This window comes from Eublepharis macularius, chromosome 2 (genome assembly GCF_028583425.1).
Source record: "Eublepharis macularius isolate TG4126 chromosome 2, MPM_Emac_v1.0, whole genome shotgun sequence".
In the NCBI taxonomy this organism is placed as follows: domain Eukaryota; kingdom Metazoa; phylum Chordata; class Lepidosauria; order Squamata; family Eublepharidae; genus Eublepharis; species Eublepharis macularius.
In genome coordinates, this window is record NC_072791.1 from 219,050,955 (window position 1) to 219,078,123 (window position 27,169).

At 44.3% G+C, this 27,169-nt stretch overlaps 1 protein-coding gene across 1 annotated transcript in view; it reads left to right on the top strand.

The window, feature by feature from the left end:
- HECW2 (HECT, C2 and WW domain containing E3 ubiquitin protein ligase 2) overlaps positions 1 to 27,169 on the top strand; it is a 264,692-nt gene that overhangs the window by 143,438 nt on the left and 94,085 nt on the right. Inside the window, exons 4-8 of the mRNA XM_054972580.1 lie at positions 4,673 to 4,767; positions 7,999 to 8,062; positions 13,578 to 13,747; positions 19,005 to 19,147; positions 24,243 to 24,343. Of these exons, the coding sequence (XP_054828555.1) occupies positions 4,673 to 4,767; positions 7,999 to 8,062; positions 13,578 to 13,747; positions 19,005 to 19,147; positions 24,243 to 24,343 (573 nt within the window). The remainder of the gene's footprint in view (positions 1 to 4,672; positions 4,768 to 7,998; positions 8,063 to 13,577; positions 13,748 to 19,004; positions 19,148 to 24,242; positions 24,344 to 27,169) is intronic.

Here is a 27,169-nt window from a genome sequence, read left to right on the forward strand (position 1 = left end):
CAGCACAGTTGATATGATTCATCTCCTAGGACTATTTCAGGCTGTGGGAATGGGAGGAGGGGAAGCCTGAACCCCCTTTTGTATATGTACCATGGTCCTGAACTCAATATGGCACCACACACTCAGGAGCTGAAGAGGAACAAAACTCCATGTGGTTGTGTTACATCTAGTATAACACAGGGTCTCAGGCTCAGCCTGTATACTCTGTAATGTGTGAAGAGGTCCTGAAAGTCGACATCTTCAGTTTGTGAGTCTCAGAGGGGAAACCACATCAACCTATTACAGCAAAAAACAACCAGGCATCTTATAGCATCTGAGAGACTAATACGTATTGTAATTCCAGTGAATTTATTAGTCTTTAATTTGCCACAAGGCTCCATTTTGTAGTTTACAGCTGGGAGATCATTGGCTGCCATGCACAAATGGAACTCCTGTACTGGTTGATTCCAGTCTTGGGGCAACTTCATATGCGCACACACAAAGCTGCCACACAATGAATGGGTAAGCACAAGTGTACAAAGAATAAAATCCAAAAGCTCCAATCTCTAGCTGTCGGTATCACATAAGATGCAAAGGCCAATCATTTCCTGCTTGGTTTAGGTTAGTTAGATGGGTAGCTGTGTTGGTCTGCAGTAGAAACTTTAATGTCTGAAGAAGGGAGCTCTGACTCTCGAAATCTTACACTCTGAAAATCTTGTTGGTCTCTTAAGATGCTGCTGGACTAAAATCCTACTTGATTTAGGTAACACTGTTTTTTTTCATGTCTTTACTCATCTTTTAAAACCCTAACATAATAGCTGTTGTAGTATGATTCACAGTAATCTAAAATAAAAAACCCCACACACAGCTTCAGCGTAATCATACAAAGAATAAAATTGTATGACTTTGGTTCACATTTTCTGCTTTAGAAGGCAAATGACTCATTATTGCTGTAGCCTAAAAGTTTTCACATTTTTGAAGCATCATCATTTTCAGCCGAGCAGATGTGGAAAGGTTGACTACAGCTGTCATTTCTGAATTGTTGTATTCCTCCAGCCAAATATTTGAGACAAAAGCATAGTTGAGAAGAAACAAACTCCTGTATCTAAAAAGTAAATGAAGTCCCTGGGTAGTACCCTGAATAAAAGGTTTTGTCTTGGTCTTGAAACGTCCTTAAATGTGTGGCCTCCGTTACCGTTTTAAAATGCTACTCAATAACTTTGCACTTTTAAAGGCCCGGGAACTCAACTTCCAATCCAGAGATATTTCACTAATATAACTAGATGCCTGCACTTGCTCTCCTCTTGGTAGCACGGTTCTCAGAAAGTGCACCTGGCCATCCCTTTTCTTCAAGTTGAATCTGTCCTATTCATGGGTGGCTATAGGGTCCTGCTAGAGTTGCCAATCTCCAGGTCTTCCAGAATTACAACTGATTTCCCGCCTACAAAGATCAGTTCCCCTGGAGAAATGGCTGCTTTGGAGGGTGGACTCTATGGAATTATACCCTGAAGTCCTTTCCTTCCCTAAACTGTGCCCTTCCCAGGTGTCACTCCCAAATCACCAGGAATTTCTCATCCTGGAATTAGCAGCCATGTGTGTGTATGTGCCGTCATGTCGCCTCTGACCTATGACGGCCCTATGAATGAAAGACCTCCAAAATGTCCTATCATTTGCTCAGATCCTGCAAACTGGCTTATTTTATTGAGTCAAGCCATCTCGTTTTGAATCTTCCTCTTTTCCTACTGCCTTTCACTTTTCCTAGCATTATTGACTTTTCCACAGAGTCCTGTCTTCTCATGATGTGACCAAAGTACAATAGCCTCAGTTTTGTCGTTTTAGCTTCTAGGGAGAATTCAGGCTTGATTTGATCTAGAATCTACTTATTTGTCTTTTTAACTGTCCATGGTATCTGCAAAATTCTCCTCCAGCACAACATTTCAAATGAATCCGTTTTCTTCCTGTCAGTTTTCTTCATTGTCCAACTTTCATATCCATACATAGTAATGAGGAATACCATAGTGTGGATTATCTTGATCTTGATTCCCAGAGAGAAATCTTTATCATTAAGGATTTCTTCTAATTCCCTCACAGCTGCTCTTCCAAGTCTCAATCTTTGTTTCGGCCAATTACTCTAAGATTGATTGTTCTTCAACAAATGATTCGTCTTCATAGGTATTTCTCATCCTTACATCTCTTCTGTATAGTTCTCCAGTGTATTGTTTCCATCTTTATTTTGTCCTGATCAGATTCTGAATTTCCGTGTTGATCTTTTAGCATCTCAAGGCATGGCTTGAATTTCCCTTTGATTTCCCAGATCTTGTGGAATAGATCTCTTTTTCTTCCTTTTTTTGTTGTTCTCTTCTATTTCTTTGCATTACTTGTTGTAATTGATTTCTTTGTCTCTGCATGCACGTTGCTGAAAAGCTGCATTTAGAATTCTGGCTCTATTTCTGTCACCTTTTGCGTTTGCTTCTCATCTGTCTTTAGCCATTTTAAGAGTTTCCTTAGCCATTCATTTAGGCTTCTCCTTTCTTTTGGCTACAGGAATTGTCTTTGCACATTTTCCCTTGATAGTATCTCTGGTTTCAGCCCGTAGTTCTGGTTAACAATAAATTAAATTTAGCATTGCAAATCTGTTCTTTCTCTTCAGCTTTATTCTAATTTTTGATATTAGCAACTCGTGATCTGTATCACAGTCAGCTCCTGGTCTTGTTTTTGCAGAGAAAATAGAGCTTCTCCATCTTCTACTTCCAATTATGTAATCTGTTTTGTTCTTGTATTGGTCACCTGGTGATTTCCATGTATACAATCATATACAATTGTCTTTTGGGTTGCTTGAAGCCTGTGTTAGCAATGAACAGGTTGTTGGCTTCACAAAATTCTATGAGTTGCTCTCCTGCTTCATTTCATGATCCTAGTCCAAATTTTCCAACAGTGTTTGATTCTGCTTAGTCTCCTACTTTTGCATTCCAGTCACCTATGCAAGTGCTTGGAGAGCTTGGAGCCCTTTCGGCAAGGGGCTGGCCAGGGTAAGCACAGGCTGATTTGTAGGAACTGTTGAATCAACAAAGGTTGAAGCTCAGCTGGGGGGTTATAAAGGGAAGTGGCGGCCCCATCCTTTTCGGTGGCCAGAGTTAGGTCCCTGATCCTGCCCAGACCTAGAGATTTATATCTTCTTCCGAAAAGCCATGCTTTTCTCCACCAGTTGTCAGCTCCAGCTCTTTTCCACCTTTGTTCCTGGGGGAAGCTGTGGAGATACTGGAGTGGAAACAACCACTCAGGAGGCTCTTGATCTGCTTCTGGCTGTAACTTTTGAATGGTAGGCAGCTGTGGCAGAGAGGGCTAGCTAGGGTTGCCAGGTTCCCCTTACCCTCCTGGCAGAAGTGGGGGAAAACCTGGCTCTTTCCTCCTCCTTTCTGCCTTCATGCTTGTCTCCTGCAGCTCCATGATGACATCATTTCTGGTGATGTCACTTTTGGTGATGTTATTGTGTGCGTGCAGGAGTGCATGCGTGCTTCATAGCGGGCTGATTTGGGCCTCAAACAGGCCCAATTTTGGCCCATTAGGGGCCCAAATCAGCCCACTGTGAAGCGCAGGAGCACTCATGGGGGCGGGGCAATGACGTCACTCCTGGGAGTGATGTTGTCACGATGCCCCAGAAGCATGCCCAGGAAATCTCTTCCTGCGCCTTTCCCGTTGCCGGCCAGGTGAATGGTGCTGGGGGGGGGGTGCAAAGGGGGAAAACGGGGAATCTCCTGCCCCCACCCAGGGAATGGGATCCCAAGGGCTACCATTCTTCCCTTGGAGATTTTGGGTTGCAAGAGCTTTGGATGTAACAGAGACTGTAAGGATTCACACAATCCCACCTTGCAAGGAGTCTTTCTCCAACATTGAGGACAGAACCGAGCAGGCCCTGACAGACTGTATTGATCCTAGGTATTGAAGCATACGATTGTGGCAGGGGATATGGTAGAGGCAGGTGCTTGCAAACAGTTAGCAAGAAAAATATAGAAAGATGCAGGCTTCTAAAATTAGAGATGGGCATGAACTGAAACATGAACCAAAATTAAGCACGAACCAGGCTGGTTCGTAGTTCACGAACCACGGTTCGTCAGATCCCATTTCTGACGAATCGCCATGAACTTTTAGGCTGGTTCATTTGGTTCGTTTTTTGGTTTGTCTCTGCAGACAGCCTGGTGCCAATCAGTCAGTTTCCTAGACAACAGGGGATGGACTTCCTGCAGACCTTCTGCTGAACCGGAAGTGAACTTCTGCTGGCCCGGCAGTGACCTTGTGCTGACCCGGAAGTGATGATTTTCTGACCTGGATGTGCCGTTTTCACGAACCAAACGAACTGGTTCATGAACCAGGGGCAGGTTCGTGAAAGTTTGTGGTTCATGAAATTTGACAAACCACGAACCATATAGTTCAGTTTTTCCTGGTTTGTTCCCATCTCTATCTAAAATTCCTTTGGCTTAGGCGATGTTTAAATAGTCTAAATATGTGCTAGCTATAGCCAGTCTGTAGGCAGGTTTATTTTAAAGTAACAGGCTAACTGCTCTTAGCTTTCACAAATAAATGTTATAATTTATATGTTCTGAGTGATCTGTGACTTCAGTTGCTACAAAAGCACTTGTTCCACTGACTACCTCTGTTAAATGTGGATCTCACGTCCCCGCTTTCTTCTTTCCAGCGGAAATAAAGATCTGTTTTAAATACTACCATGGAATAAGTGGAGCCCTGCGAGCGACAACTCCATGCATCACTGTGAAAAACCCTGCTGTGATGGTAAGCGTGCTTATTAATTGCTGTTGCCAGGCCAAACTGTTTTTAGGTTAGCATTGCTAATGTTGGTCGCTGCAAGCTAGTATATTCTTGTAAACTATATGATTTAATGAACTTGTCAAAGTAACAAAGTGATCAGTGAAAACCTACCTTTTAACACTGAATTTTTAAAAAAGTGATTCAATGCAGATCGCAATGAATCTGTGATTGTGTAACTTGTTTTAACTGTACATGTTGAATATGATGGCCTTTTGGATACCAAAGCCAGGAGTCATTCCTTTTAACTTTGGTTTAACAAATACCACCTTTATTACTTGCTATGGGTCACTGCTATTCTTTACGCATAGGTGGAATGCCTTGTTGCTTATTTTCTTGATCTCTCAGGCTTAAAGTAGGCCCTGGTAAAAAACATCTCCTTCCTGTCTTCATCATGCATAACCTTTAAAACAAAATTATTCCTGAGGGGTAGCCATATTAAGCTGTTACAACAAATTTACACAGAAACCCAGCGGCATCTTATTCCTGCATAACGTTTCATGAGTCAGATCTCACTTCACCTAATCATCCAGTGTAGCAGAGATGTGTTTATGTTAACTTGCAAAAGACAGAAATTAAATGCAAACATATCTTCAATGGATTCGCACCTCATGCCTCTCAAGAAGGGAGCACCAATTCACAAAACCCTTTGCTGGATTAAAAATTGTTCGTCTTTAAGAAGCCTTCGGTTTTCGGTTTAATTTACCTTATAGAGGATAAACATCAATGCTCATATTCGTGAAATGAACGGTGATAAATGAGGAGCTTCACAACCATGAAACAGTATGATGACAGTTACCATTTTAAAATACTGTTTAGTAATACTGCCGTTTTAAAGGATTGGAACATGTATTCCAATTCAAAGATATCTCACTGACATCACTAGAAGTATTGTCGAAGGCTTTCACGGCCGGAGAACGATGGTTGTTGTGGGTTTTCCGGGCTGTATTGCCGTGGTCTTGGCATTGTAGTTCCTGACGTTTCGCCAGCAGCTGTGGCTGGCATCTTCAGAGGTGTAGCACCAAAAGACAAGTCTTTTGGTGCTACACCTCTGAAGATGCCAGCCACAGCTGCTGGCGAAACGTCAGGAACTACAATGCCAAGACCACGGCAATACAGCCCGGAAAACCCACAACAACCAGCACTAGAAGTATTCTAGATGGGCAGTTCTAGTGTTGCAGTTGCAATTGAATGCGGTAGCCATATGTGAGGATTCTATTCGATACAATCACCATGCAACCATACCATTGTTGTTGAGGGTTGCACAGAGTGGGGGTGGTTCCCTATCATATCACACCATGGAGCAAAGTTTATTTACTTATTTAGACCCTGCTCTTTCCTTTTGTCTCAATTTTGGAGCCTTCCTCCAATCTAAGAAGTCTTCGTTCAATTTAGGAGGCCCTTCCATTGGAGGAAGAGCCATGTTCATGGGAGAAATGCCCCTTAAGATGGAAGGATCCCTTGGTTGGATCCACTTCCCTACATACAAGTTTATGTCTGAGAAAAAAACCCCAGCCCTTTTAGGCACACACAATGTATTCTCAGTAATAATGTTATATTAACCCAGCCCGAGGTGTTCTACAGCACAAGAAACGCAAGTAGAATTTGCAAGGTCTTTCTGCTAATAAATAATACTTTTAACAGCAAATCGGTAGAGAATGTTATATAAGCAAAAACTAAAACAAAGGCAGGGCAGCGCATTGGCACTTGACAAATTGTGCCTGCCTTCCCAGTAGAATTCTTCCACCTCACCTGCTCACTTGCAGAGGAAGTTACGTTGGAAAATTATATCGGGGCTATAATGCTGACCATTTTTTTCAGGAATAGTATTTTGGCAGCTTTTAGCACAAAATTCCCTCATTGTCACCTTTTTTAATCTTCTTATTGAGAGCCAGTTTGGTGTAGTGGTTAAGAGCGCGGGACTCTAATCTGGAGAGCCGGGTTTGATTCCCCACTCCTCCACTCAAAGCCAGCTGGGTGACCTTGGGCCAGTCCCAGTTCTCTGGAGCTCTCTCAGCCCCACCTACCTCACAGGGGGTTTTGTTGTGGGGATAATAATGGCATACTTTGTAAACTGCTCTGAGTGGGCATTAAGTCATCCTGAAGGGCGGTATATAAATCGAATGTTGTTGTTGTTAGACGTGATCTTATAATCTTCTTTACATTTAATATATTTTAGAAGATGCAGTATTAACTGCATCATAGATGCTTTTGGAATCAGATATGAATTATCACTCCTTGCTGCTCTTTAAGTCTAGTTTGCAAATAATTTTTGTTGGCTCCAACGAAATCCTGAATCTTATCAGTAAAGTACTGCAAGCCCAGTTCACACATACCTGCTGTTGGAAGTCATTCATTATGCCAGGAGCTCCCTGCTGTTGCTGGAAACCTGATAACCCTCTCTTACATTGCTCTGCCCTGTCCCAGACATGTTCCTGGGCTGATAACACTAGCATCGGTGTAAGGTTGATGTGTGATGTTTCCTGTGATGGGGCAAAGCCATGTGAACTCTCCAGGGCATGGAGGGGTTATAGTTTGACTTCTGGTTTGAATGCTTTTTCCACCACATTAGGTCATCACTTCTGGGCATGACTTTAAAATGCAGAGTGAGCCCAAAGGTGCTGAGCTGTGATCCTACTGAGTGGCTGTTCGGCATGTAAGCGTTCAGCTGTATTCCAGTCGCAGCATGGAAACAGTCCTGTCTCTTCAACATAGACGCTTCAGGGACTTCACCACTTCAGCTGAATGCAGATTTTTCTCAAGCACCTTGATCCTTCGTTGCTTTTTCTACCTTCATTGCCGTGCTGGGTTGGACCCCAAAGATAAGTTTTTTCTAACTGGGAATGGAACTGACTTCCCATCAGTCCCTGCGGCAGTCCACTGATCACCCCGAAATATTCCTCCTGAGGGAAAACGGGACAAATCATAGCTTTGTAGTAGTAGTAGGGAATTAGTGAACATGACCCACTTCCATTAGCAGAAATGGTTGGCGAGATCCAATTCTCTGAAAATAAACAGGATTTTAGAGGTTGAAGAATGGCAGTGGGGTATGGCTAATCCAAAGCACAGCACGGCATGAATGCCATTTTTATCTTCATTTGTTCTACATCCTTTAACATCATGTTCCATTTATCTAGATCTCAATGCTATTTGTGTATGTATACAGACATTGCCACAGAATATTCTCCCTCTTTTCAGATGGGGGCCGAAGGGGCTGCAGCAGGTCAGCAGTGCCGGAAACTAGTTAGCTTTACACTATCAGGTAAAAAGTGTGTGTGTTTTAAAATTTCCTTTAGTTTACTTTATATCAAGGTAACAAACTCAGTTTAAAGATATTTGCTAAGTAAGTATTTAAAAAGTAGAGCCAATTTGAATGAGTTTAGTATAGTTTTCAACGGAACTTTCAGTTAGAAGCAACGTTGATTTTTTGAGAGTGTAGAATACCTGGTTGCCTTTCTTGTATTTGTTCTGGAAAAGATAAATTTCAAGTACGTGCAGTTGTGACTCTTAACACGGGCTGTCCTTGGAAGGGAGAAGGGGTTTAATCTTTCCATCCCTGCTTGGTTTTGGTGACTGCCTGTCCTCCTGATATTAGATATTTCTTTAAAAAGAAAAAGCTGGGCACTTGTATATTGTCCATTTTCTGCCTTTATAGAACTAACAATGGGCTGATTCCGCACACGTTGGATAATGCACTTTCAATGCACTTTATCAATCGTTTGAGGTGGATTTTGTGTTCCACACACACAAAAAATTGTTCCAAATTATCTATAAAGAGGATTGGAAGTGCATTATCCAATGTGTGCAGAATCACTCATCAGCACATGGGTACGTTAACTTCTTCTCTCCTGCCCCCAAGTAGTCCCCGTCCAAGTTGGTGCTCCATCTTACTGAAACTGCTTTTGAAAAATCATTCAGAAGAACATTTCTGGTTCCTCCCAGCATATCACCTGTTTTGACTTTGAGACCAGAGGAAACTCTTGCCAGGAGTAAGAAGGATGAAAGAGAAGTAGTTATGGGGACACATCTTCTCCTATATTTTATAAGGTTTGGGCAGAAACAAGAGTGGTCGATTTGGTCTATAATGAACATAAAATGTACCATATGTTGTGAAAGGAAGATAATCCGGCATGCAAGACTCCCCCCCCCCCCCACCATGTTACACACAGAAATTTTTTCATTACTTACACACTTGTAAGTTGTATGCAAATGTAAGACAACACCCTCTTTTTCTCAGTGGCACACCTGGAAAAATCTAGTGTCCTTTTCAGATAAATGCCGTATAAATATTTATTTCCATAAATATAACAGTGGTTTTATGGTAGGCTTTGTTTTGAACAATTGTATTTATCTCAAATTCTGTAGGCTTCTGGAAAATATTTATTTTTGAAGAAAAAGGACATAACTATGTATATGAGTCCAAAGATGGAACACATCTATCTTCTGCTGCAGCTGTGCCCTTTTAGAAGCTCAGCCTAGTAACATGAAAGATTAAATACGTCCTGCCAACCTATGAAACCTGAAACCAAGCCGCAGTTGCTTTACCTCCATAACTTAAAGAAACACAATGAGTCTTAGTTTGAAAGGTCTCTAGCAAAATCTTTAAAGCATCGTAGGGAACATCCCTCTAATACCGAAGAATAGTAAATAGACGTTTATGCAGATGGGAGGAGCAATTTGGAATGAAGTCCATTTGAGAGTCTAATGGCTGCAAGGCCATCCGTAGGCACTCTTCTTCATTTGGATTAATCACTTATTCGGGCATCTGCCAGTTCAGATCTCGGGCACGTGTCTTGGACCTTGTCTGTTCTCAAACGAGAGCAGCTTGTTCGGCAGCTCTTGCGCACGTCAGCTGTGCAACCTGAGCGAGTGCCTTCAGACCCTGCCGATAAAGAGAGGCACTCCCAGACTGAGTCGCTTTCACCGGTTTTCCTTACTGCGGAAAAGGAGGAAAAACCCTAGCCAGTATGTTCTTGGGAAGGGACAAAAGGTGGGTCACCCACCAGTTAACCCCATGCTCTGTTGTATCCGACTGTTGGATAAGATGAATTGCTGGACAGCTGGATTTTTCTGGCAGGGCAGATAAAGAAATGTTTATGGCTGGAGGGAAAGGATCGTAGAAATAGTGGCTGAGCGCTGGCAAACCATTCCCAGTCCTCACTCTGAGCATCCTTGAGGGCTTGTTGTATAGGGTGGTGAGAATTCTTTCACCAGGACTCCCAGAAAACCTGTCTTGGGGCCTATAGTTGTGTGCATATCAGTTATCTTTGAGACTTGGTGAATAGTCCCTTGGCTTTAAGTGGCAGATGCTTAATTGGACTGCCTTTGCATTTTCTGCCATTAATTTCTCTTCCTTTCAGCAAGGCTTGTGTTCTTCAAGGTCAGGAGTTATGCAGTGTGGCTATTTGATATTATGCATAAGGTGACAGATGAAACCATTCTATCTCAGATAAAAATGAACTCAGCGAGCTTTGGAAGAGCTTGAGCCAAAATGTTCAGCTCCACGGATCACACTTATCTAGCAGCCTGACAGATTTCCTACTTCCTCCAAACATTGTTCCTTGACACTAAATCGGAATGCTTTATACAGAGGAAGTAAGAGCCCCGTGGCGCAGAGTGGTAAGCTGCAGTACTGCAGCCCAATCTCTACTCATGACCTGAGTTCAATCCTGGCAGAAGCCGGGTTCAGGTAGTCGGCTCAAGGTTGACTCAGCCTTCCATCCTTCCGAGGTCAGTAAAATGAGTACCCAGTTTCCTGGGGGTAAAGTGTAGATGACTGGGGAAGGCAACGGCAAACCACCCCATAACAAAAGTCTACCAAGAAAATGTCGTAATGTGATGTCCCCCCCATGGGTCAGTAATGACTCAGTGCTTGCACAGGGGACTACCTTTACCTTTTACCTATACAGAAGAAGGCCAAATCATGAAGAAAGGCTAGCTTAATACCTGTGTCTGTACAGTGGCTGATTTTCAAGATTGGGTTGGCTCCTTTGAAGCACAAATGAAAACTGCTCAGAGACACAGACTTTCCCATCCTGCTTCATGGAGCAACCCCTTAAAAACTGATGCTGGAGTTTGCAGAATCCGTGTAGACAAGTGTCAGATGGTCCAGGTAGTCAGGTAACATTGCCCCCACTTCACTCTTGGGCCAGTACAGCCTCTTACACTAGTAGAAGAGTTCTGGGAGAAAGGCAGCGAATAAATGAAAGCAGCACTGCCAGTGGAAGCGGAAGATGGGGGTACAATTTCGCCCAGTTCCCCGCCTCACTGCAGCCCCAGTACCCAGGAGTACTTCGTCTGGTTCGCATGGATCCTGAGACCTTCAACATCAGCTTTTGGGAGATCTTAGGGGATTGCTGGGGGGAGAGACCCAAATCCATGAGCACCATTGTCGTGGACAAGCCAAGTCCGTCAGAGCAAAGAGACGCAGAGGACTCTTCTTGAGGAAGAGGCAGTCAGTGTATCTGACCCACAGCCAGTGGCAGAGGCACTGCAGGAGTAGGCGATCTCCGAGGGGTCAGACATAGATCAGTTGCCGGGACCCAGCACATTGACTCCTCAGCTTCCCGGCCCTGGGGTGGCAACAGAGAGCCCAGGCACCAGACAGTTCTTCCCCCTCATCACCAGAGCCTCGAGAACTCCATCGGTAGAGGATAAGGAGAGACATTCAGGCCAGAAGGCGCAGTGCCTGGCTGGCAGCACAACACCATCCCAGCATCAACAGCAATGATGAGTGTTTGCAGGAGCAGGACTGAGGTAGCTGGCAGGTGCATGATGTAGCACAGGTGGCTGAGCAGCATCAGTCTTAAAAACAGCAGAGTAGGCTGTGTAGGAGCAACGCCTCTGCTAACTACTGACTTTGCTGCCTGTGTCTGGAATGGAGTTCCTTGTCTTTGACTCCGTCCTGTACTGGAGAAACCTGATTCTGGAATACCCGTTTGGACTTGAAGCTGTGAGTGTTGCCTAACCCATGCCTGAACCATGGAATTGTACTCGAATGAACTCAGACATCTAGACCCTACCTCTGTTTGCCTGCTGTTTGTCAGTAATCGGGACAACCGTTGTTCTAAGTCTACAAGATACAACCTGAAGTACCATGGATCTTACCAGAGCTTGAAGAAGTCTGTGAAATGGATTCATCTCATGGACTGATTCTGTGTACAAAATAGGTCTCAGACCAGTGGGGGGAGGGCAGAGAGGCAGTCCCCCAGGTGCATAATTTTTAGGGGCGCTGCGCCGAGGAGAGCCCGTGCTGCATCCGCAGGAGGCTACCCGCACTGCCCTGGCTGCCTGGCATGCCGACAAAGTGGCTGACTTGCTGGGCGCCCAGCTGGCCATCCTGCAGTGGCTGGGCAGTGGCAGTGCAGGCGGCTGCACTGTAGGGCTGCTAGGTAAGGGGCAGGGAGGTGAGCGGCCCAAATCATGGGAGCACTCCTGGGGGGGGGGTGGCGGCTGTGCCCTGCATGATGATGTCACTTCCCGGAAGTGATGTCATCACACAGTCCCAGAAGCGTGTGTACTCTTTGTGTGCGCATGTGGTATCAGGGGCACCAGCTCTTGCCAGGAGTTGCCCCGGGTGCTGGCAACCCACACTACCGACTATTTCAAAGGATTACATCTCTTGAATGCTGGAAATTAACATCCCCTGTAGCTGAGCCTTGAAATCTGTTCATGTACTTGATCTTGCTGTGTGTTTGTTTCAGAGGGCAAGCTGAATCAATGTGGAGTTTTATATCAGTGAATCTATGCTTCTTAGATCAAATGCACATTTATCATTGTTGCTATTATAGGATTAGCTGATAGTTGATACAAGCCAGTTCAAGGAAAGCACAGTGTCCTTGATTTTAACAGATTCCTAGAATATCTTGGTCTTCCACAAAATCTCTTCTATAAAACCTTTAGTGTGCAGTTTTTGCCTTGACTGTTTCCTCTGTTATTTGCGCATCATTATTAATGTTTTAAAGGCACATAAATCAGAAACAGGCATGTTAAACCCAGCTGCATATGTGACGTTCTGTTGGCTGAAGCCGGAAGAGCAGAATGCTGATACCTTCCATAAATTTAGCTAACTCTTTCAATCAGCATTACGCCGATTAAACATTGTTTTTATCCAGTTTTTCAAGTGTACAAACATACATTTTCCACCAGCTGACCTGAAGTGTATTCAACCAAAGAGGTCAAGTATTAATCCAAAGATTTTGTATCCTTGTACAGCAAATACGGATTTTTAAAAGCATTTTTAGCATCTTAATCTTGTTAACTAAGATTTTATTATTTTACAGTGCAATCCCAAGTGGAGTTACACCAGTCTAAGCCCATTGAACTGGAGTAACTTTGGAGTAACTGGAGTAATTTTGCTTAGGATTTTACTGATAAATCACTTATATTTGGTTATGTTTGAGAAATATTTTTCTTGCATGCATAAATTTCATTATCAATGGGATTGTGCTTAATTTGCACCTGTTTTTAATAACTTGCCCTGCATTAAGAAAAATAGAGTCAATAAAGATTAAAACTTTTAAGAGAAATTTCTGCGCGCAATTGCGGGAGAGGCTTAAACTTGGAACCCACTAAAATTATTTTGTACTAAGAGACAGGTTCTTTAAAGAGGCCCTTGTTATCAGACCCTTTTAGGGAGTTCTTTGATGCTGCTGTGTTTGGGAGATAAATTTTGTGACCCGAGTGGCTAAAACTCTGTTTGGGTACAGAGCCATGAAGTCATTATAGAATGCTTGATATGTTTTCTGTTTTCTTTCCCCCCCTTCCAACTTCTAAAGATATTAGGGCAGTTGGACTTAAAAAAGGGATGTTCTTCAATCCTGATCCATACTTAAAGATGTCCATTCAGCCTGGAAAGAAGAGTACTTTCCCTACATTTGCCCACCACGGTCAAGAAAGACGCTCTACTATCATCAGTAACACAACTAATCCTATTTGGCACAGAGAGGTAATGGACAGCTTAATTCTTGGCGCAGCAGGACAATAGCCTAGTATTTTCTCTTACGGGATATTGATCTTTCCCCGCTGCTTTTGTATGCTGAATTTTATGGTTGGGTGATATAATTTGTTCTAAGAACTGTGAGAGCCTGTTCGTTGGGTAGGAATATTTCTCTTTTTCTGAATTGTGCTGATTCCATCTCCTTTGCTGTTCTTCTAACAGAAAGGTTTACTACCTGTATCTGCTTTTAACACCGCAGGCTCCTTGAAATGCCATGAACAAACTTTTAATTAGCAGCTGTTTTCACAACATAACGATTATAATAAGGCTCTAACCAGATATTACTGAATTTACCCAAAAGGAAAATCACTCTGAATGTGAGACAATCTTCTTAAAAAAGGTTATACACTTTTAAAAAAAAATTACTGTATTTAACTGTACTTGCCCCGTGTACTGTACTGTACTTGTTCCATGGTGCAGAGTGGTAAGCTGCAGTACTGCAGCCCAAGCTCTGCTCACGACCTGAGTTTTATCCCGGTGGAAGCCAGCTTCAGATAGCCGACTCAAGGTTGACTCAGCCTTCCATCCTTCCGAGGTCGGTAGAACGAGTACCCAGTTTCCTGGGGATAAAGTGTAGATGACTGGGGAAGGCAATGGCAAACCACCCTGTAAAAAGTCTGCGAAGAAAACATCATGATGCGATGTCCCCCCATGGGTCAGTAATGACTCGATGCATGCACACTTTTTTTTTAACTTTTCTACTTAACTGTAACTTGCATGTGAATTTAACACAGCCACCTGAGGTGGGACTTGTCTTTCAGGTCAATAGGGTATATATGCCAAGGAGGTCACTGAACATTTGTGCCCCTGCTCTTTCAACCAGGAAAATCTGTTTTATGACAGAGATTTTGTAACAAAGGAGAAGTGGGTGATGAAACAGAGGATGAGAGAACCCTTTATACTACGTTGAGTTGGGGTTGGGAGAATGATATACAAATATCATAAATAAAAGTCTAGACAGAGCATTTTCCTAGCAAGTAAACTGTAAATTGTTGATGATTTATCATTTTTTAATCTGCAAGCTGTGTTTTCATAGCTTAAGGGTTTGTTTGTTTTTTAAAGCCAGAGGCTAGTCCAATGGAGAAGGGTGTCTCCGTTTTCTAACGTGGACAAGTGTTAGAGATTTATTTGAAAAGTAGGACTACCAGAAACTAATAATAATGTAGATGATCCATATTAGCTCAAAGGCTACCCAACTACATTTCAGGAAATGAAGTTATCATACAAGTTTTGGCAAATGGATGTATGAGTGTTTCTTGTAGCGTCTGCTTTTGTGGGGGTTTTCCCGTGAGTAGTCAGAAAGCAGCTACCTCAGTGTGGGAAGAGAGAGATTTTCACTGCTGCCGCTAATAGGGTTGGTAAGGGTCCAAATTCCCCTCAGCCTGCCATTTTCTCACTCCCCAAACTCGAACTCTTCACTCCCAGCTGAGCTACCTTCCTTGTTCTGCTGGTGCCTGGTTTTAAAGGCAGCTTTGCATACCTCCTAGGTTTCTAGCATCGTCTTAAGCTCTCCAGAAGCCTCCTCCCCTCGTGGGACCCACAGGCAGCTCCCTGATGCCCTGACAACAGGGCCGATCCTCTCTAGCAGCTCCCTTGTTGCCTGGGCAACCAGGTTCACTTCCCCATTGTACTGAGAGTGTCACAGATTCCAGTTTTTGGAAGTTTACCTTCTTCCGCTTCAGTGCTCCGTCCTCTGGATTTGCCACAATAGGCTACACACCTGCACATGGAAGGGTAGGTAAGCAATCTTCCTGGGCAAATTTCATATGTATCTAATTTCATTTTAAGGCATTATTAAGAAATCCTGAAAGCTCTGTGAACCCTATGTTATTTATAAACTACGGTTGCATTTTAATCGACGTATTTTTTCACATTGGCCAGACTAAACGAACTGTAGCTTTCCTTACAACGTTCAGAAATTGTTGTCTTTAAAGGTTAAAAAAAGGCCAGCCTTTGAAATGACATGATATATTTGCCCAGCATTTTTTCTGACTTTTATCTTCAAATGCAAGGGCTAGAAACTGGAGAGAGGGGAGTCCTCCAAGAGTGAAAGTTGAAATTCTGCACCTCTCACAAGAGTCTGTGCAAAAGTGCTTCACAAATGTTAAACCCGCCCCCCCCCCCCATGACTGTATCCTGTCATAGTTCTAGGGATATAGATTCTGCCTCCCAGTTCATGTGGAAAGTAGGGTAATTGAATTGTAATTTCCTTGAATGAAGCGCTCTTCTTCCATTGCCCTACATTTTTTCCCTTGCAGCTTATTTCTGCACTGATGATTCATTTAGTTCGAACACACACTGTTTCCTCCTGCTCTAGATATTGTGGTGTTCTGTGTAACACGGAACTAACAAAATGTGTTTATAGGCCTGTTGCTTCCATGTGCTATTTTTTTTTTCTAATTTTCCCTCTGAGACCTTCTTGATGAACTCTTGAAAAATTTAAAATGCACTGAATAAACTGAGACTGTAATTTTGGTTGCTGTTATTAATTCATCGTTCTGGGAATAAGCCTGATGCAAAAGAAAGAATATCTTCCCTTTCTTCTTTGTGTTGACATGGGCAGCTCAGGCCTAAGCCTCGAGTCAACATCTCCACTCGTGCGTCGATGTAAATGTGGCACCACTCTGCTGCTCCCTAAGAACTTGTTCAGGAGAGTCCCGCCGGTGCCCGAACACAGCAAAATGAGGCGTGGCCACCACCAGGAGCGCCCGCCTGCCGTTCCCCTGACAACCCCGCTCACACCGGCCAATGGCCACACCTCTTCCCTGACAGGCAGACGAGGGGCAAGCAGTGGCGCAGCCAATGGTGACGCTGTGATCCCCACTGTCCACCAACAGCCCCCCCCCAATCAGGGAGCAAGCATCCCTGCTGGGGAGGAGAGCAGAGGTGACAGTGAAGGTCCAAATCGAACACCCACCCTCTCACCCATCCAGCCCCCATTTCCAATGAGGGCCAGGCTGGTGGCTGCAGCTCGGTGTGCCTGCAAATCCCTCCCCCCTGCTACCGTGAGAAAGAAGTTTCCCCTCCCTGAAAAGTGGGACCAGAAAGCCTGCAGTACTTGGGAGCAGCCCTCGGGATCCAGAGAGGCAGGTGGGGGGGGGGGGGAGTTCTTCAATGAGTAACAGGAATGCCCATTGGAAACCATGCAAGAGGCCAGAAGGGAGTGCAAAGTTCCCACAGACTTGCAGCGGTGCCATTTGAATACATCACTGCATCACAACAATGCAAGAACACAGGTTGGACCTTGAGAGCCATGCCCCAGTCCAGGGGTGACCAGTCCAGGGGTGACCCCCCCCCCCCGCAGTGGACTGACAGCCTGCAGGAGCAGAGAAACTGCTCCAGGGGCTGCCATTCACTCTCTCCCCGTGCCAGATTTCCCAAGTCCATCTCTGCTTCCGCAAACAGAGAAATGGAGGGTGGTCCATCTTCCCAGAGGGGGAGCCCTGGAGATCCCAAGATGTCACTCCACATCTCCCACCTCCCGGCAGTAACTTCCGCCTTCCCTTCTGCCTGGCTTATCAGACGCCAGCAGCTCAGTCTGTCAGAGAATGAACGTCCTCAGTGGAGCCCTCTCCCCCGCCACACATTCATGGGCCACACTTCAATTCCCACCCCACTGCCTGACTTATATTGAGGGGAGGGAAGAGGGCAGGGAAGCTGGACAAGGCATCACTTGACACCTGCTCCTCCTGGCAGCGGAGCCCACCCCATCGATCCCACCCCCTAGCCAGGAAAAATTTGTGGGGATGTGAATGAATGAATAAATGCATTTTATTTTACCGGTCATTAGACCAGCGATACAGATAAAATCAGGACATAAAACAAGATAAAATACATTGTTTAAAATTCATATTGTGGGGATGTGTGAGAAGATGTCCAAACGGGGAGTTGGGGGTGGCGGCAGCTACTGTCAGTGTCAGGGGAGCGAGCGAACAGACAGCAATTTATTGTTTTTCAACACATTCTTTATTAAACTGGAAAAGGTGCAGACAGAGGTTCTCTGGAAGTATTTCCTGTCCATGTGGCCATGGTACGGGCTGCCTCAGTAACCTGCTCCCTGGGCAGGACCTGAATGGCACTCACGGAGGCTTATGAGGGGCTCAGACAGCCATGCTCCTTGGTCTCCCAGACGAGTGGCGATCTGCTTGCAAAGGAAACAGACACACATGTTGCAAGTGACCCAGGCCAATGCATGGCCGAGGCCAAGCCCAATCTGCAACATCTGGGATGGTGTCCATTGGTTGAGAGCTGAGGCAGCAGCTCCACAGGTGCAGCTCGCAACTACATGATGCATGCTCCTCTGGCGAGACAGCGCTCTGCCTTGGGATGATCTTATCCCATGAAGGAGTAAGTCAAGTGGCTGAGTACCCTCCAGCGCCAGTGGGTTACGAACATCCAGTCAACCCAGCCAGTCAACTGGCCTCACTTCCTCCTCCGCTGGGAGGGGCCCCAGCTGAGGATATCTGAACAGAGCACCCACATGGGTAGCCGCCCCCCCCATTGGCTGTGTCAAGAGTAGTTTTCTGGGCAACTGCCTCTGTGGCAGGCAGGAGCTGCCGCCACTGCCCCCTCCCCTTCCAAGCCTCACCTGAAGAGGCTGGCTATCAGGCGAGTTTAAGTGAGGGGGGCAGCTGGCACAAATCAGTGAGCCGGGTTAGCCACCGCCCCAGCTCCTTATCTGTCAGTGCTCCCTCGCTCCTTACCGAGCTGGAACTCCAGAGTCAGAAAACCTACAAGGGGACTTGGGTGGTTATTGTTAGTTAGTCAGACATTCTGGACTTTGCCCTTCATCCCTTGAGCAAATGCAAAGTTCTCACAGTTTTCTCACCATGTCACCCCAGTGCACTTATGGCCCACCACCGTGAGTACCCACTCTCCCGCCTCGCGCACAAAGTATCCCACACCTACTTTAGATGTGATTGCCATGTCCCTCTGGCAAGGCAGCGCTCTGCCTTGGGATGACCTTATCCCGTGAGGGAGAAAGTCAAGTGGCTGAGCACCCTCCAGCACCAGTGGGTTACGAACACCCAGTCAACCCAGCCAGTCAACTGGGTGGTTTCCATTTAGAACTGTGGCCACTAATTTTTATAAATAATATTTGAGGGCAAAGAGATTCTGTATGCACTCTTCGTTGTTTATCATAAACTTTGTATGCTTTATTGTTGTGATATGAAATATATGGGTTGTTTTTCTCCTTTCCCCCCAGAAATATTCTTTTGTAGCACTTCTAACTGATGTCTTGGAAATTGAGATCAAAGACAAATTTGCCAAGAGTCGGCCTATCATCAAACGCTTTCTCGGGAAGCTCACAATTCCAGTTCAGAGACTGTTGGAAAGACATGCCATAGGGTGGGTAAACCAAGATTTAAGATGCTTTCGTTACTTGTTTTAAATTAGTTAAGAGGAAAAGGAATGGGGTCTTTCTGGACAAAGCTTAATATGCTTGTAAGCTGAGCTGAATCCACAGGTACTGGCATTTGCGCTAAACTGTTGGAATGCCAGTGTCTCCTTGGCGCCATTTCTGATGTCATCACGCCACGAGAGCAGCAACATGGCACGATGACATCAGACATTGCGCTAGGAAGACGCTGGCATTCCAGCAGTTTAGTGCTATGCTGGTACATGTGGATCCAGCCCAAGTTCTTTCTGTCTTGCTGCCCCACAAGCAACTGGTATTCAGAGGTATAACAGCAATGAATACGGAGTTCCTATTTGGCAGACCTCTACGAATTTGCCTAGCCTCTCTTTAAAGTTGGGTGAACAACTCTGCATCCTGTGACCGTAAGTTCCACCAAAGAGTTATGCATTAAGTAAAATAGAACTTCCTTTACCCAGTCCTAAACCACCGCCCATCAGTTTTATGGCTCGCCCCTGAGTTCTAGTAGTATAGGAATTGGAGAAAAAGTTCTCGTAGTATAGGGCTGTGGTGCTGTATTCACAGTGAATGGAGTTGCTGTAAATGCACTGATCCTGCCACGGTGTTCGGGCTAGTAGCAATCAGCAAGCGGGATTGCCGAGTTCTATGTTTGGCTCGTAATTGTCAGGCGCATGGTTCAGCATGCTGAACCTACAAGACATTTCCATCAGGAAACGCCCTTAGTGGATCTTAAAACAGTTTCCAGATTGCGTTCTGTGGACCCACGTCAGCACTCATTTTATCCGATGCAACTACTGTTGAAATGAATGGTGCAAAAAGCAGCTTTCTTTGAGATCTCTGCAGAGAAAAATTCATGGATGTAATAGCTAAATAGTCTTGATCCATTTAAATGCACAACGTTTTTGCTTTTTGATTTCAGTTCCTGTTTGGGAATCTGTTATCCTTTTCACATACCCATTTCTTGCAGAGCTTGACCCAAGTCTAGTTGACTTCACTGTCATGGGCAGCTAATACACTACACTTAGCCAAAAGGCTGAGAAGCAGTAGGCAGTGAATAGGGTCGATATTTTAGAATCCAAAATATGTGCCTGTCCTGTGAAGTTTCTCCATCACAGTGCAGCCCAGCTGTTACATGACTATGAAGAATAAAATCAGCTGGTAAGCAAATGGCCTCCCTATTCACTGATCTCCCCAACAAAATAACAAGTTGCATACATAGAGAAAGGCAAAATTAAGTTTGAAAACAACGATTCACTTTTTCTAAGGAGGTGTGTCTATAGATAAGAAATATGCATTTTAACAAAAGAGTTGAGATGTTTTGGGTTGTGCTCCTGCTCTCCTGGGATGATCAGAGCATTTAAAAAACAACAACATTCTTTTTGAAACACATCCGAGTCTGAAGAGTAAAAACAAGATGCCTAAGAAATGCAGGATTTTTAAAAACTAAACAGCATACTGTTGTTGTTTTGAGTACTATGTTTATTTTTTAATTTGATTCCAGCATGAAAGTCAGTCAGTTGTGATCAAGGCTCATTTTGAGGGGGAACACGTAGGAACACAGTTCAGGTAGTTCCCCAAAGAGGTCACATGTCAGGTGGCCCCGCCCACCTGACCCTTGGCCATTTTGGGCCCGTTTTAGCCTGGATTGGGGCCGAAACGGGCTGGATCGGGCCTCTGACAGGTGGTGAATCACTTTCCCACTCAGCAGCGGCCCGATCCTGACCATTTTGGGCCCCTTTTTGGCCATTTTCAGCCCCTTTTTGCCATTTTGGGCTCAATTTCGGCCCTGAATGGCCAGGATTGGGTCCAAAAGAGCCAGGATAGGTGATGTCAGGGGGTGTGGCATATGCAAATCAGTTATGCTAATGAACACTTCCGGTGATGGCAAGGGGCGTGGAATATGCTAATGAGTTACGCTAATGAGTTCCTCCAATGAGTTCCTCCAGCTCTTTTTCTACGAAATGACCCCTGGTTGTGATACGGTAATCTAATAGAAATATTTTTAATAAATTTGCTCCCTGCTGAATGCTAGAATGTTGTGCTTACCGTCTACGGCGTTGTATAGGCACGTTTGGGGCATATTTTTAACAGCTTGTGGGCTTTCTTAAGATCCAGGGTGCTCACTTTTCGTGCTTGCAGAGTTGTCATCTAGAACATTATCTTGGTCCAGCAACTGGATGACTTTTTCTGAAGTAATTCTAGTAGGAGTCAAAGATCTATGAATGAGGCCTGGCCAGCTCACATTTCCTGCAGGACTGATGCTTTGTTTAGAGCCACTTGGGACAAGGTCTCAGAATATCCACCAATTAGACATTCTTGAGGAGCGTTTGATAACTAGGGCTGCTCTACTGGTTATGACTGCCACTGAAAATGCTAGGGTGGCTAACTCTGAATTTGGTAAATCCTGGGCAATTGGGGCCTGGGAACAGTGGAATTTGGGGAGGGGTATGATCCAGTAGAGTCCACCCTCCAAAGCTACCATTTTCCCTGGGGGAACTGATCTCTGTAGACTGGAGAACTGGCAGCGCTAAAGGTCCACTGCGAATTACTCCAAGTGGCAGCTGCAAACCTCCAAAAGAGGAAACGTGTGATGCTGCAGAAAAAGTTGTCTGATCATTACATTTATGTGCAAGATGGTCTAGGTGCTGGTAGTAACATCTGTGTGATGGCTATAGTGTGTCAATCAACTCCAACATTTATTCAAGATGAACCAATTCTGGAAGAATTCCCACAGACAAACTTCTCCCCACCTCTGGCTTCTTGGTTGATTTTGAAACTCCAGAGAACTGTGCAGTCCCTGAGGTACTGATCCGTGGGGCACATATTGATGAAGATCTTGAGCCTGAGAAGCAAGGAAGCTGTGTAGAGCAAACTTGGAGAACCTCCATAACTGTCCTGATGCATTCCATTTACCCTTTAGAAGCCCACGTATTTATAATTTGGGCCATCTTTTCATAGTCATATGGGCTAGAGGATTATTCAAACTTTGATAGCAAAATTGAAACGCGTGGCAGTTTGGCTTAGCTATGGATCCTTAGACAGGCGTTTACTGACTCCACTGAGGTATACATCTGATTTTTTTTTAATGCTTAGCACAGGTTCTCTATAACAAAATATCAGCAACCGTCTCTTCAAAATCAATAGGAATTTTTTGAGAGGTTAGTTGTTTTGCTAGGTCGACCGAAATTGCACCACATCTTGCAGAAAGATGCACCCTAAGCTTAAGTTAAATAAAATATTTAAATGCATTTTACTTGCACTGAAACATGTGATTAAAGCTGTAAATATGTCCAAGACATTTGCTCTTTTCAGATCTTCAGATTCCAAAATAAAATAATGGTTTTGTGTTCGGCTGAGGAAATAATATAAATTCTGCCACTGGGGGGCGGAATGTTTCCATATATCGAGATTATTTGGGAATCCTTGAAGTATGCATTTTAGATTAGTAAATTTAACAAAAACTTGTTCTCCGTTACCTGGTGGTAATCATGCCTGCAGAGATTTTTTTCCTAGGTTACATAATACTGACTATTTTCATGGTGCTTTTCACACTTATTAAGAAACCAGGATGTTAAAAACGATCTGGTGCTGAATTTGTGGTGGAAAAGAAGGCTGGGAGGGTTTAAAAAAAAATCGGTGATTTCCCCCCCTCCCCTGTCCCGAATATAAGTTTTCCCAACCAACAGGGGCCGTTTCCAAACGGCTTACCTTGTTCCGAAAAACAGCGAAATCTCGCACGAAGACGCTGTTATCACGTCTTCTCGTGCGATAACAGTGTCTTCTCATGCTATTTCATGCAATAACAGCGTCTTCTTGTGAGATTTCGTGCGCGATTTCACTGTTTTCCAGAACAAGGTAAGCCGTGTGGAAATAGCCAGGGTTGATCAGACAGGTTAGTCTTTTTGTTATTATCAGACTAGCGCCCGTATATGACACATACAGTTGCACTGTATCTTTCCATTGCTATGTGGATTACGGATATATGGTTAATTCTACTGCCAGCTGATTTTCTCGTATTCTTGGTTTGTTTTTCTCGTTTTTTTTTTTTTATTGAATGCCAATAAAAGGTACTGACTGACTGACTGACTGACTGACTGACTGATAAGTTTTCCCATTCTCTGCCCTTCCTAGCTGTCACTTCGCTAATTTAAAAAACACACGCACATATTTCTGCTGACCTCATGACTCCAGCCGATCGGATATCACACCTATCCCTTATTACAGATACTGCGGTATAAACTGGATGTGCATTCTCTTCTGTTTCATTGTTGACTTTATGTGCTGCATTACTTTCAGTGGGTTTACGTATCTGAATACACCGCCCCCCCCCATCCCCATACACATTGCAATCCCATTGAAAGCAACAGTGTAGCAACCTACACATTCAGGTGGGCATTTGGTTGTCTGTACAATTTATGCCAGAGTTCCTGACCCAGTGCCTAGTCTTGTAGCAGAACAAGGTTGCGGAATTCCGAGATGATTAAACGGGCGGTACCATTTCATACTCTGGGAGAGAGGAATTACCTGCTTAAAACTTGAGAGCCAGTGCAGTACAGCACTAAGATTAGGGTGTGTGTCTCCTCCATGTCTGCCCCAGGTCCTGCCAGCCGGACGTGCTCTGGGATTTTCGTTCTTGGAACTAAATTTCCAGGCATGTGTAGGGCCCATTTGGATTAGAGCCCCACCACATAGGGAGAGGGAGATTTATCCTTCCCTCACATGCTGGCTCCGCAATCTCAGATGTCCTGAGGGAATCGCTATTTGCCCTTTGGGGGAAACTTGGAAGTGAGCAAATAAGCAGCTCCCCCGGACTGATGCAACTCAGCCCCTCCTCCCATTTTGACTCAATTTGAAAATGGCAGAGGTCATGAGAGAATTGAGGGAGGGCAGCATGGTATAGACCGATCTCGTCAGATCTCGTAAGCTAAGAGGGGTCAGTGCTTGGATGGGAGACCACCAAGGAAGGTTGTGCAGTGGAAGGCAATGGCAAAACCCCTCTGCTTCTCCCTTGCCTTTGAAAGCCCCTACTTACGTGTGAGAGAACTGATACTTTGTTCACTTTCGCAGAGACCAGATTCTCAGCTATAACCTCGGCAGAAGGCTTCCAGCTGACCACGTCAGTGGCTATCTCCAATTCAAAGTAGAGATTACCTCTTCTGTCCATGAAGGTGAGGCTTTACAGTAAATGTATATATTCTCGCTGTTGCATGTTTGGCCAGTCAGCTCATTGGAATCCCATCTCACATACATTTATTTATTTTGCATTAGAATCCCACCCTGTATCAAGGTATCGGTGAATATAGTGCCCGTAGTATATAAGAGCTGTATCCCTGTCTCCAAATCTAAGCAGGCACATAGAAGCAAGAGCAGAGGAGTAAGTTAAAAGCTCCAAATTGCTTTAGTTTGCAAAAATCCTACGTTATTTATTAAACTTATTTACTTAAAAAATCCACAACACCCCACAATTCTTGTTCTCTCTCTTTCTGGGTTATCTGGGAAACAGTCCTAGCCTGTCCTCCTTTCTTGCTGCTCTACAGCACACTAAGTAGGATTGCCTTTGAAAAGTTCTCAGAAACTTCAGATGGTCCAAATTGCAGCAACTTGGCTTTTGACAGGGGAATGATGGCTTGCGTTTATTATATTAACAGAGTTGCATCATTTGTGGGGAAACATGAGACATAGGAGCTTTCTGTGGCTGGGTGTGTGTGAGAGAGAAAACAAAAAACTTATACCTTGGTTAAGGTTTAGAAAAGAAATGAGAGTTCTTTGTTGTAGGAACTCCTTGCTTGATAGGAAAAAGGTGAGATAGGTCCCTATCTGTCTGTCTAGTCTAAGGATGACAGTGGATGGTAAGATGAGTTCCGTGTCCATCATGCAAGATGGTGAGGAGAGAAGGAGATTATGACAAAGAGAGGAAGATGAGGTGTCACGAGGAGGAAGCTATGAGAATAACAGTCTGCTCATCAAAGGATACTGCCAGGGCGGTAAAGAGCAAAGGCTAAACAAATCCCTGACCTATTTGTAATTCTAACTTTCTGGTTTGTCCCTCTCTGAAACCTGAGAAAGGGACAATGTTAGGCTTCCTCTTCCAATGCTGTTATATCTTCAGTGGTTTCCTATGTGTTTCTAGGCCCAGTGCAAAGTGCTAGTTTTGACCTTTAAATGGTTGGAGAGCAGAATGCTACCCAACACTTGAACCTCTTCGGCCAGGTCATGCTTTGTGTCGCCTTACCTTCTGAAGCTTGGTAGGGAGGTCCCGTGGAACCAGGCCTTTCCTGTTGTGGCTCCAGGATCCCAAGACTCCGTCTGCACTTTCTTTCTTAGTCTTCTGGAAGACGGTCAAGACTGTGCTATTAAAAAAAGACTTTTAACTTAGGTTAACTTGTTCTTTCCTGCTCCTCAACCACTTTTGGTTCATTATGGTATGTCTGTGTGCTGTTTTCTCTTCTGGTGGAAGGATTGAATTGTTTTGGCGTGTGATCAAATTTATTTTAAATTAAATTTTATGGTCATTTTTTAAAATGTGATTTCTCCCCTGCCAACATCCCACTCCGCTGTGATTTAATGTATTTTAACTAATTTCATTACTGCAAGCCACTTCGGGGATTCTTTAGGGCTGAACAAATAAATGTCAGAGCAGTCCTGACCCCTGAGCCAAGAGAGAGAGGGAGCTAAATCTTTCTTTCACAATGTTGTTTCTCCTTTCTTTTTTGAGATTATAGCTCATTATCCTGCATTCTGCTTATTTTCATTGGTCTCCTGTTTTCCATTTCTTCAGTCCCCCCCCCCCCCCCGCCCTCCCGGTTGTATTTAGCTTTCTTCCATTAATACATAGACATTCACAACTTTTTTTTATCTTGACAGTGACTTGAAAACTATGTAAAACGAACATAAAGATGAGGTTTTTCCTTGCCTTCGCCTAGCATAATTTGTGAGCTCTGGCTGATGCTTCCTCATTTCTTCAGCAATGACTGTACTACCAAGTACAGTATCATCAGCCAAACAGATATGAAACCTTTGCTGCCATTCTTTTATAGCACTGCAGTACGAAACGTGGCCAGATTTTGTGACTGCCCTGATTTTTTTTTCAAGCAGTGTTTGTGATCGTATACAACTGAGTGTTTATGTGCTGCTTTCACATACAAGAGCATAGCCAGTCCCCCCTTTCTGCAGGAGACCTCTGATCCTGCCCCCCCCCCCCCGCCCAAAGCTACCCCGGGGCACCAAGGAGCACCAGGAGCACCAATTCAGGGAGTGATTTGTCTATTGTGAGAGGGAGAATCAGTGAAAATTGCTCCTCCTCTTTGCACTTGTGAAAATTCTAAGCAGGGTCCAAGCCCGTGGGTTTTAGAAAAGTGAATAAGGTATGTGCTGGAAATGGGTTCAAATGAACTGACACCTCTTTAAACCTAGGCACGTTCCATTATATCGCAGCTGATGTTATTTCGCATCTTATACAGCGAGGGTGCAAGAACCTTTTCGATCCTCATTTTGAACTGGGGTCTGTTTGAAAATTATAAATGATCCAAATGAACAGAAACAGTCTGATGAAGACTCCCTCGAAACAGTGCTTGGCTGGCAATCCATCTTTTTGTCCTGTGATTTAACTCCTTTTTTGTTGTGGTATATATTGGCCTTTCCCCCACACCTTAAAAAATAAGCATGAAACTGGAATCATAACTGCCTGCGTCCGTTTTGGAAACGGTGACGTCAGAAATCGCACAGAAAAGCCGCCTGCGTTCAGTGAGTGGGGCGTTATTTTTAAAACGTGGGGAAACAACCATTTACACATTTATATTGCTCGTTCTCCTGTGCATCTATGCACTTGTTATTGGTACATTGAATATTGTTTATAATTGTATGCTCGTCACATTTTTTTCCTGTTATGGGTTTGGGGTTTTTCCCATTCACAGTTTATAATACACCTCTATTTTTGATACACCTTCTTGTACTTTCTTATTTTGCTTTTGCATAACGTTCCATTATATCCATAC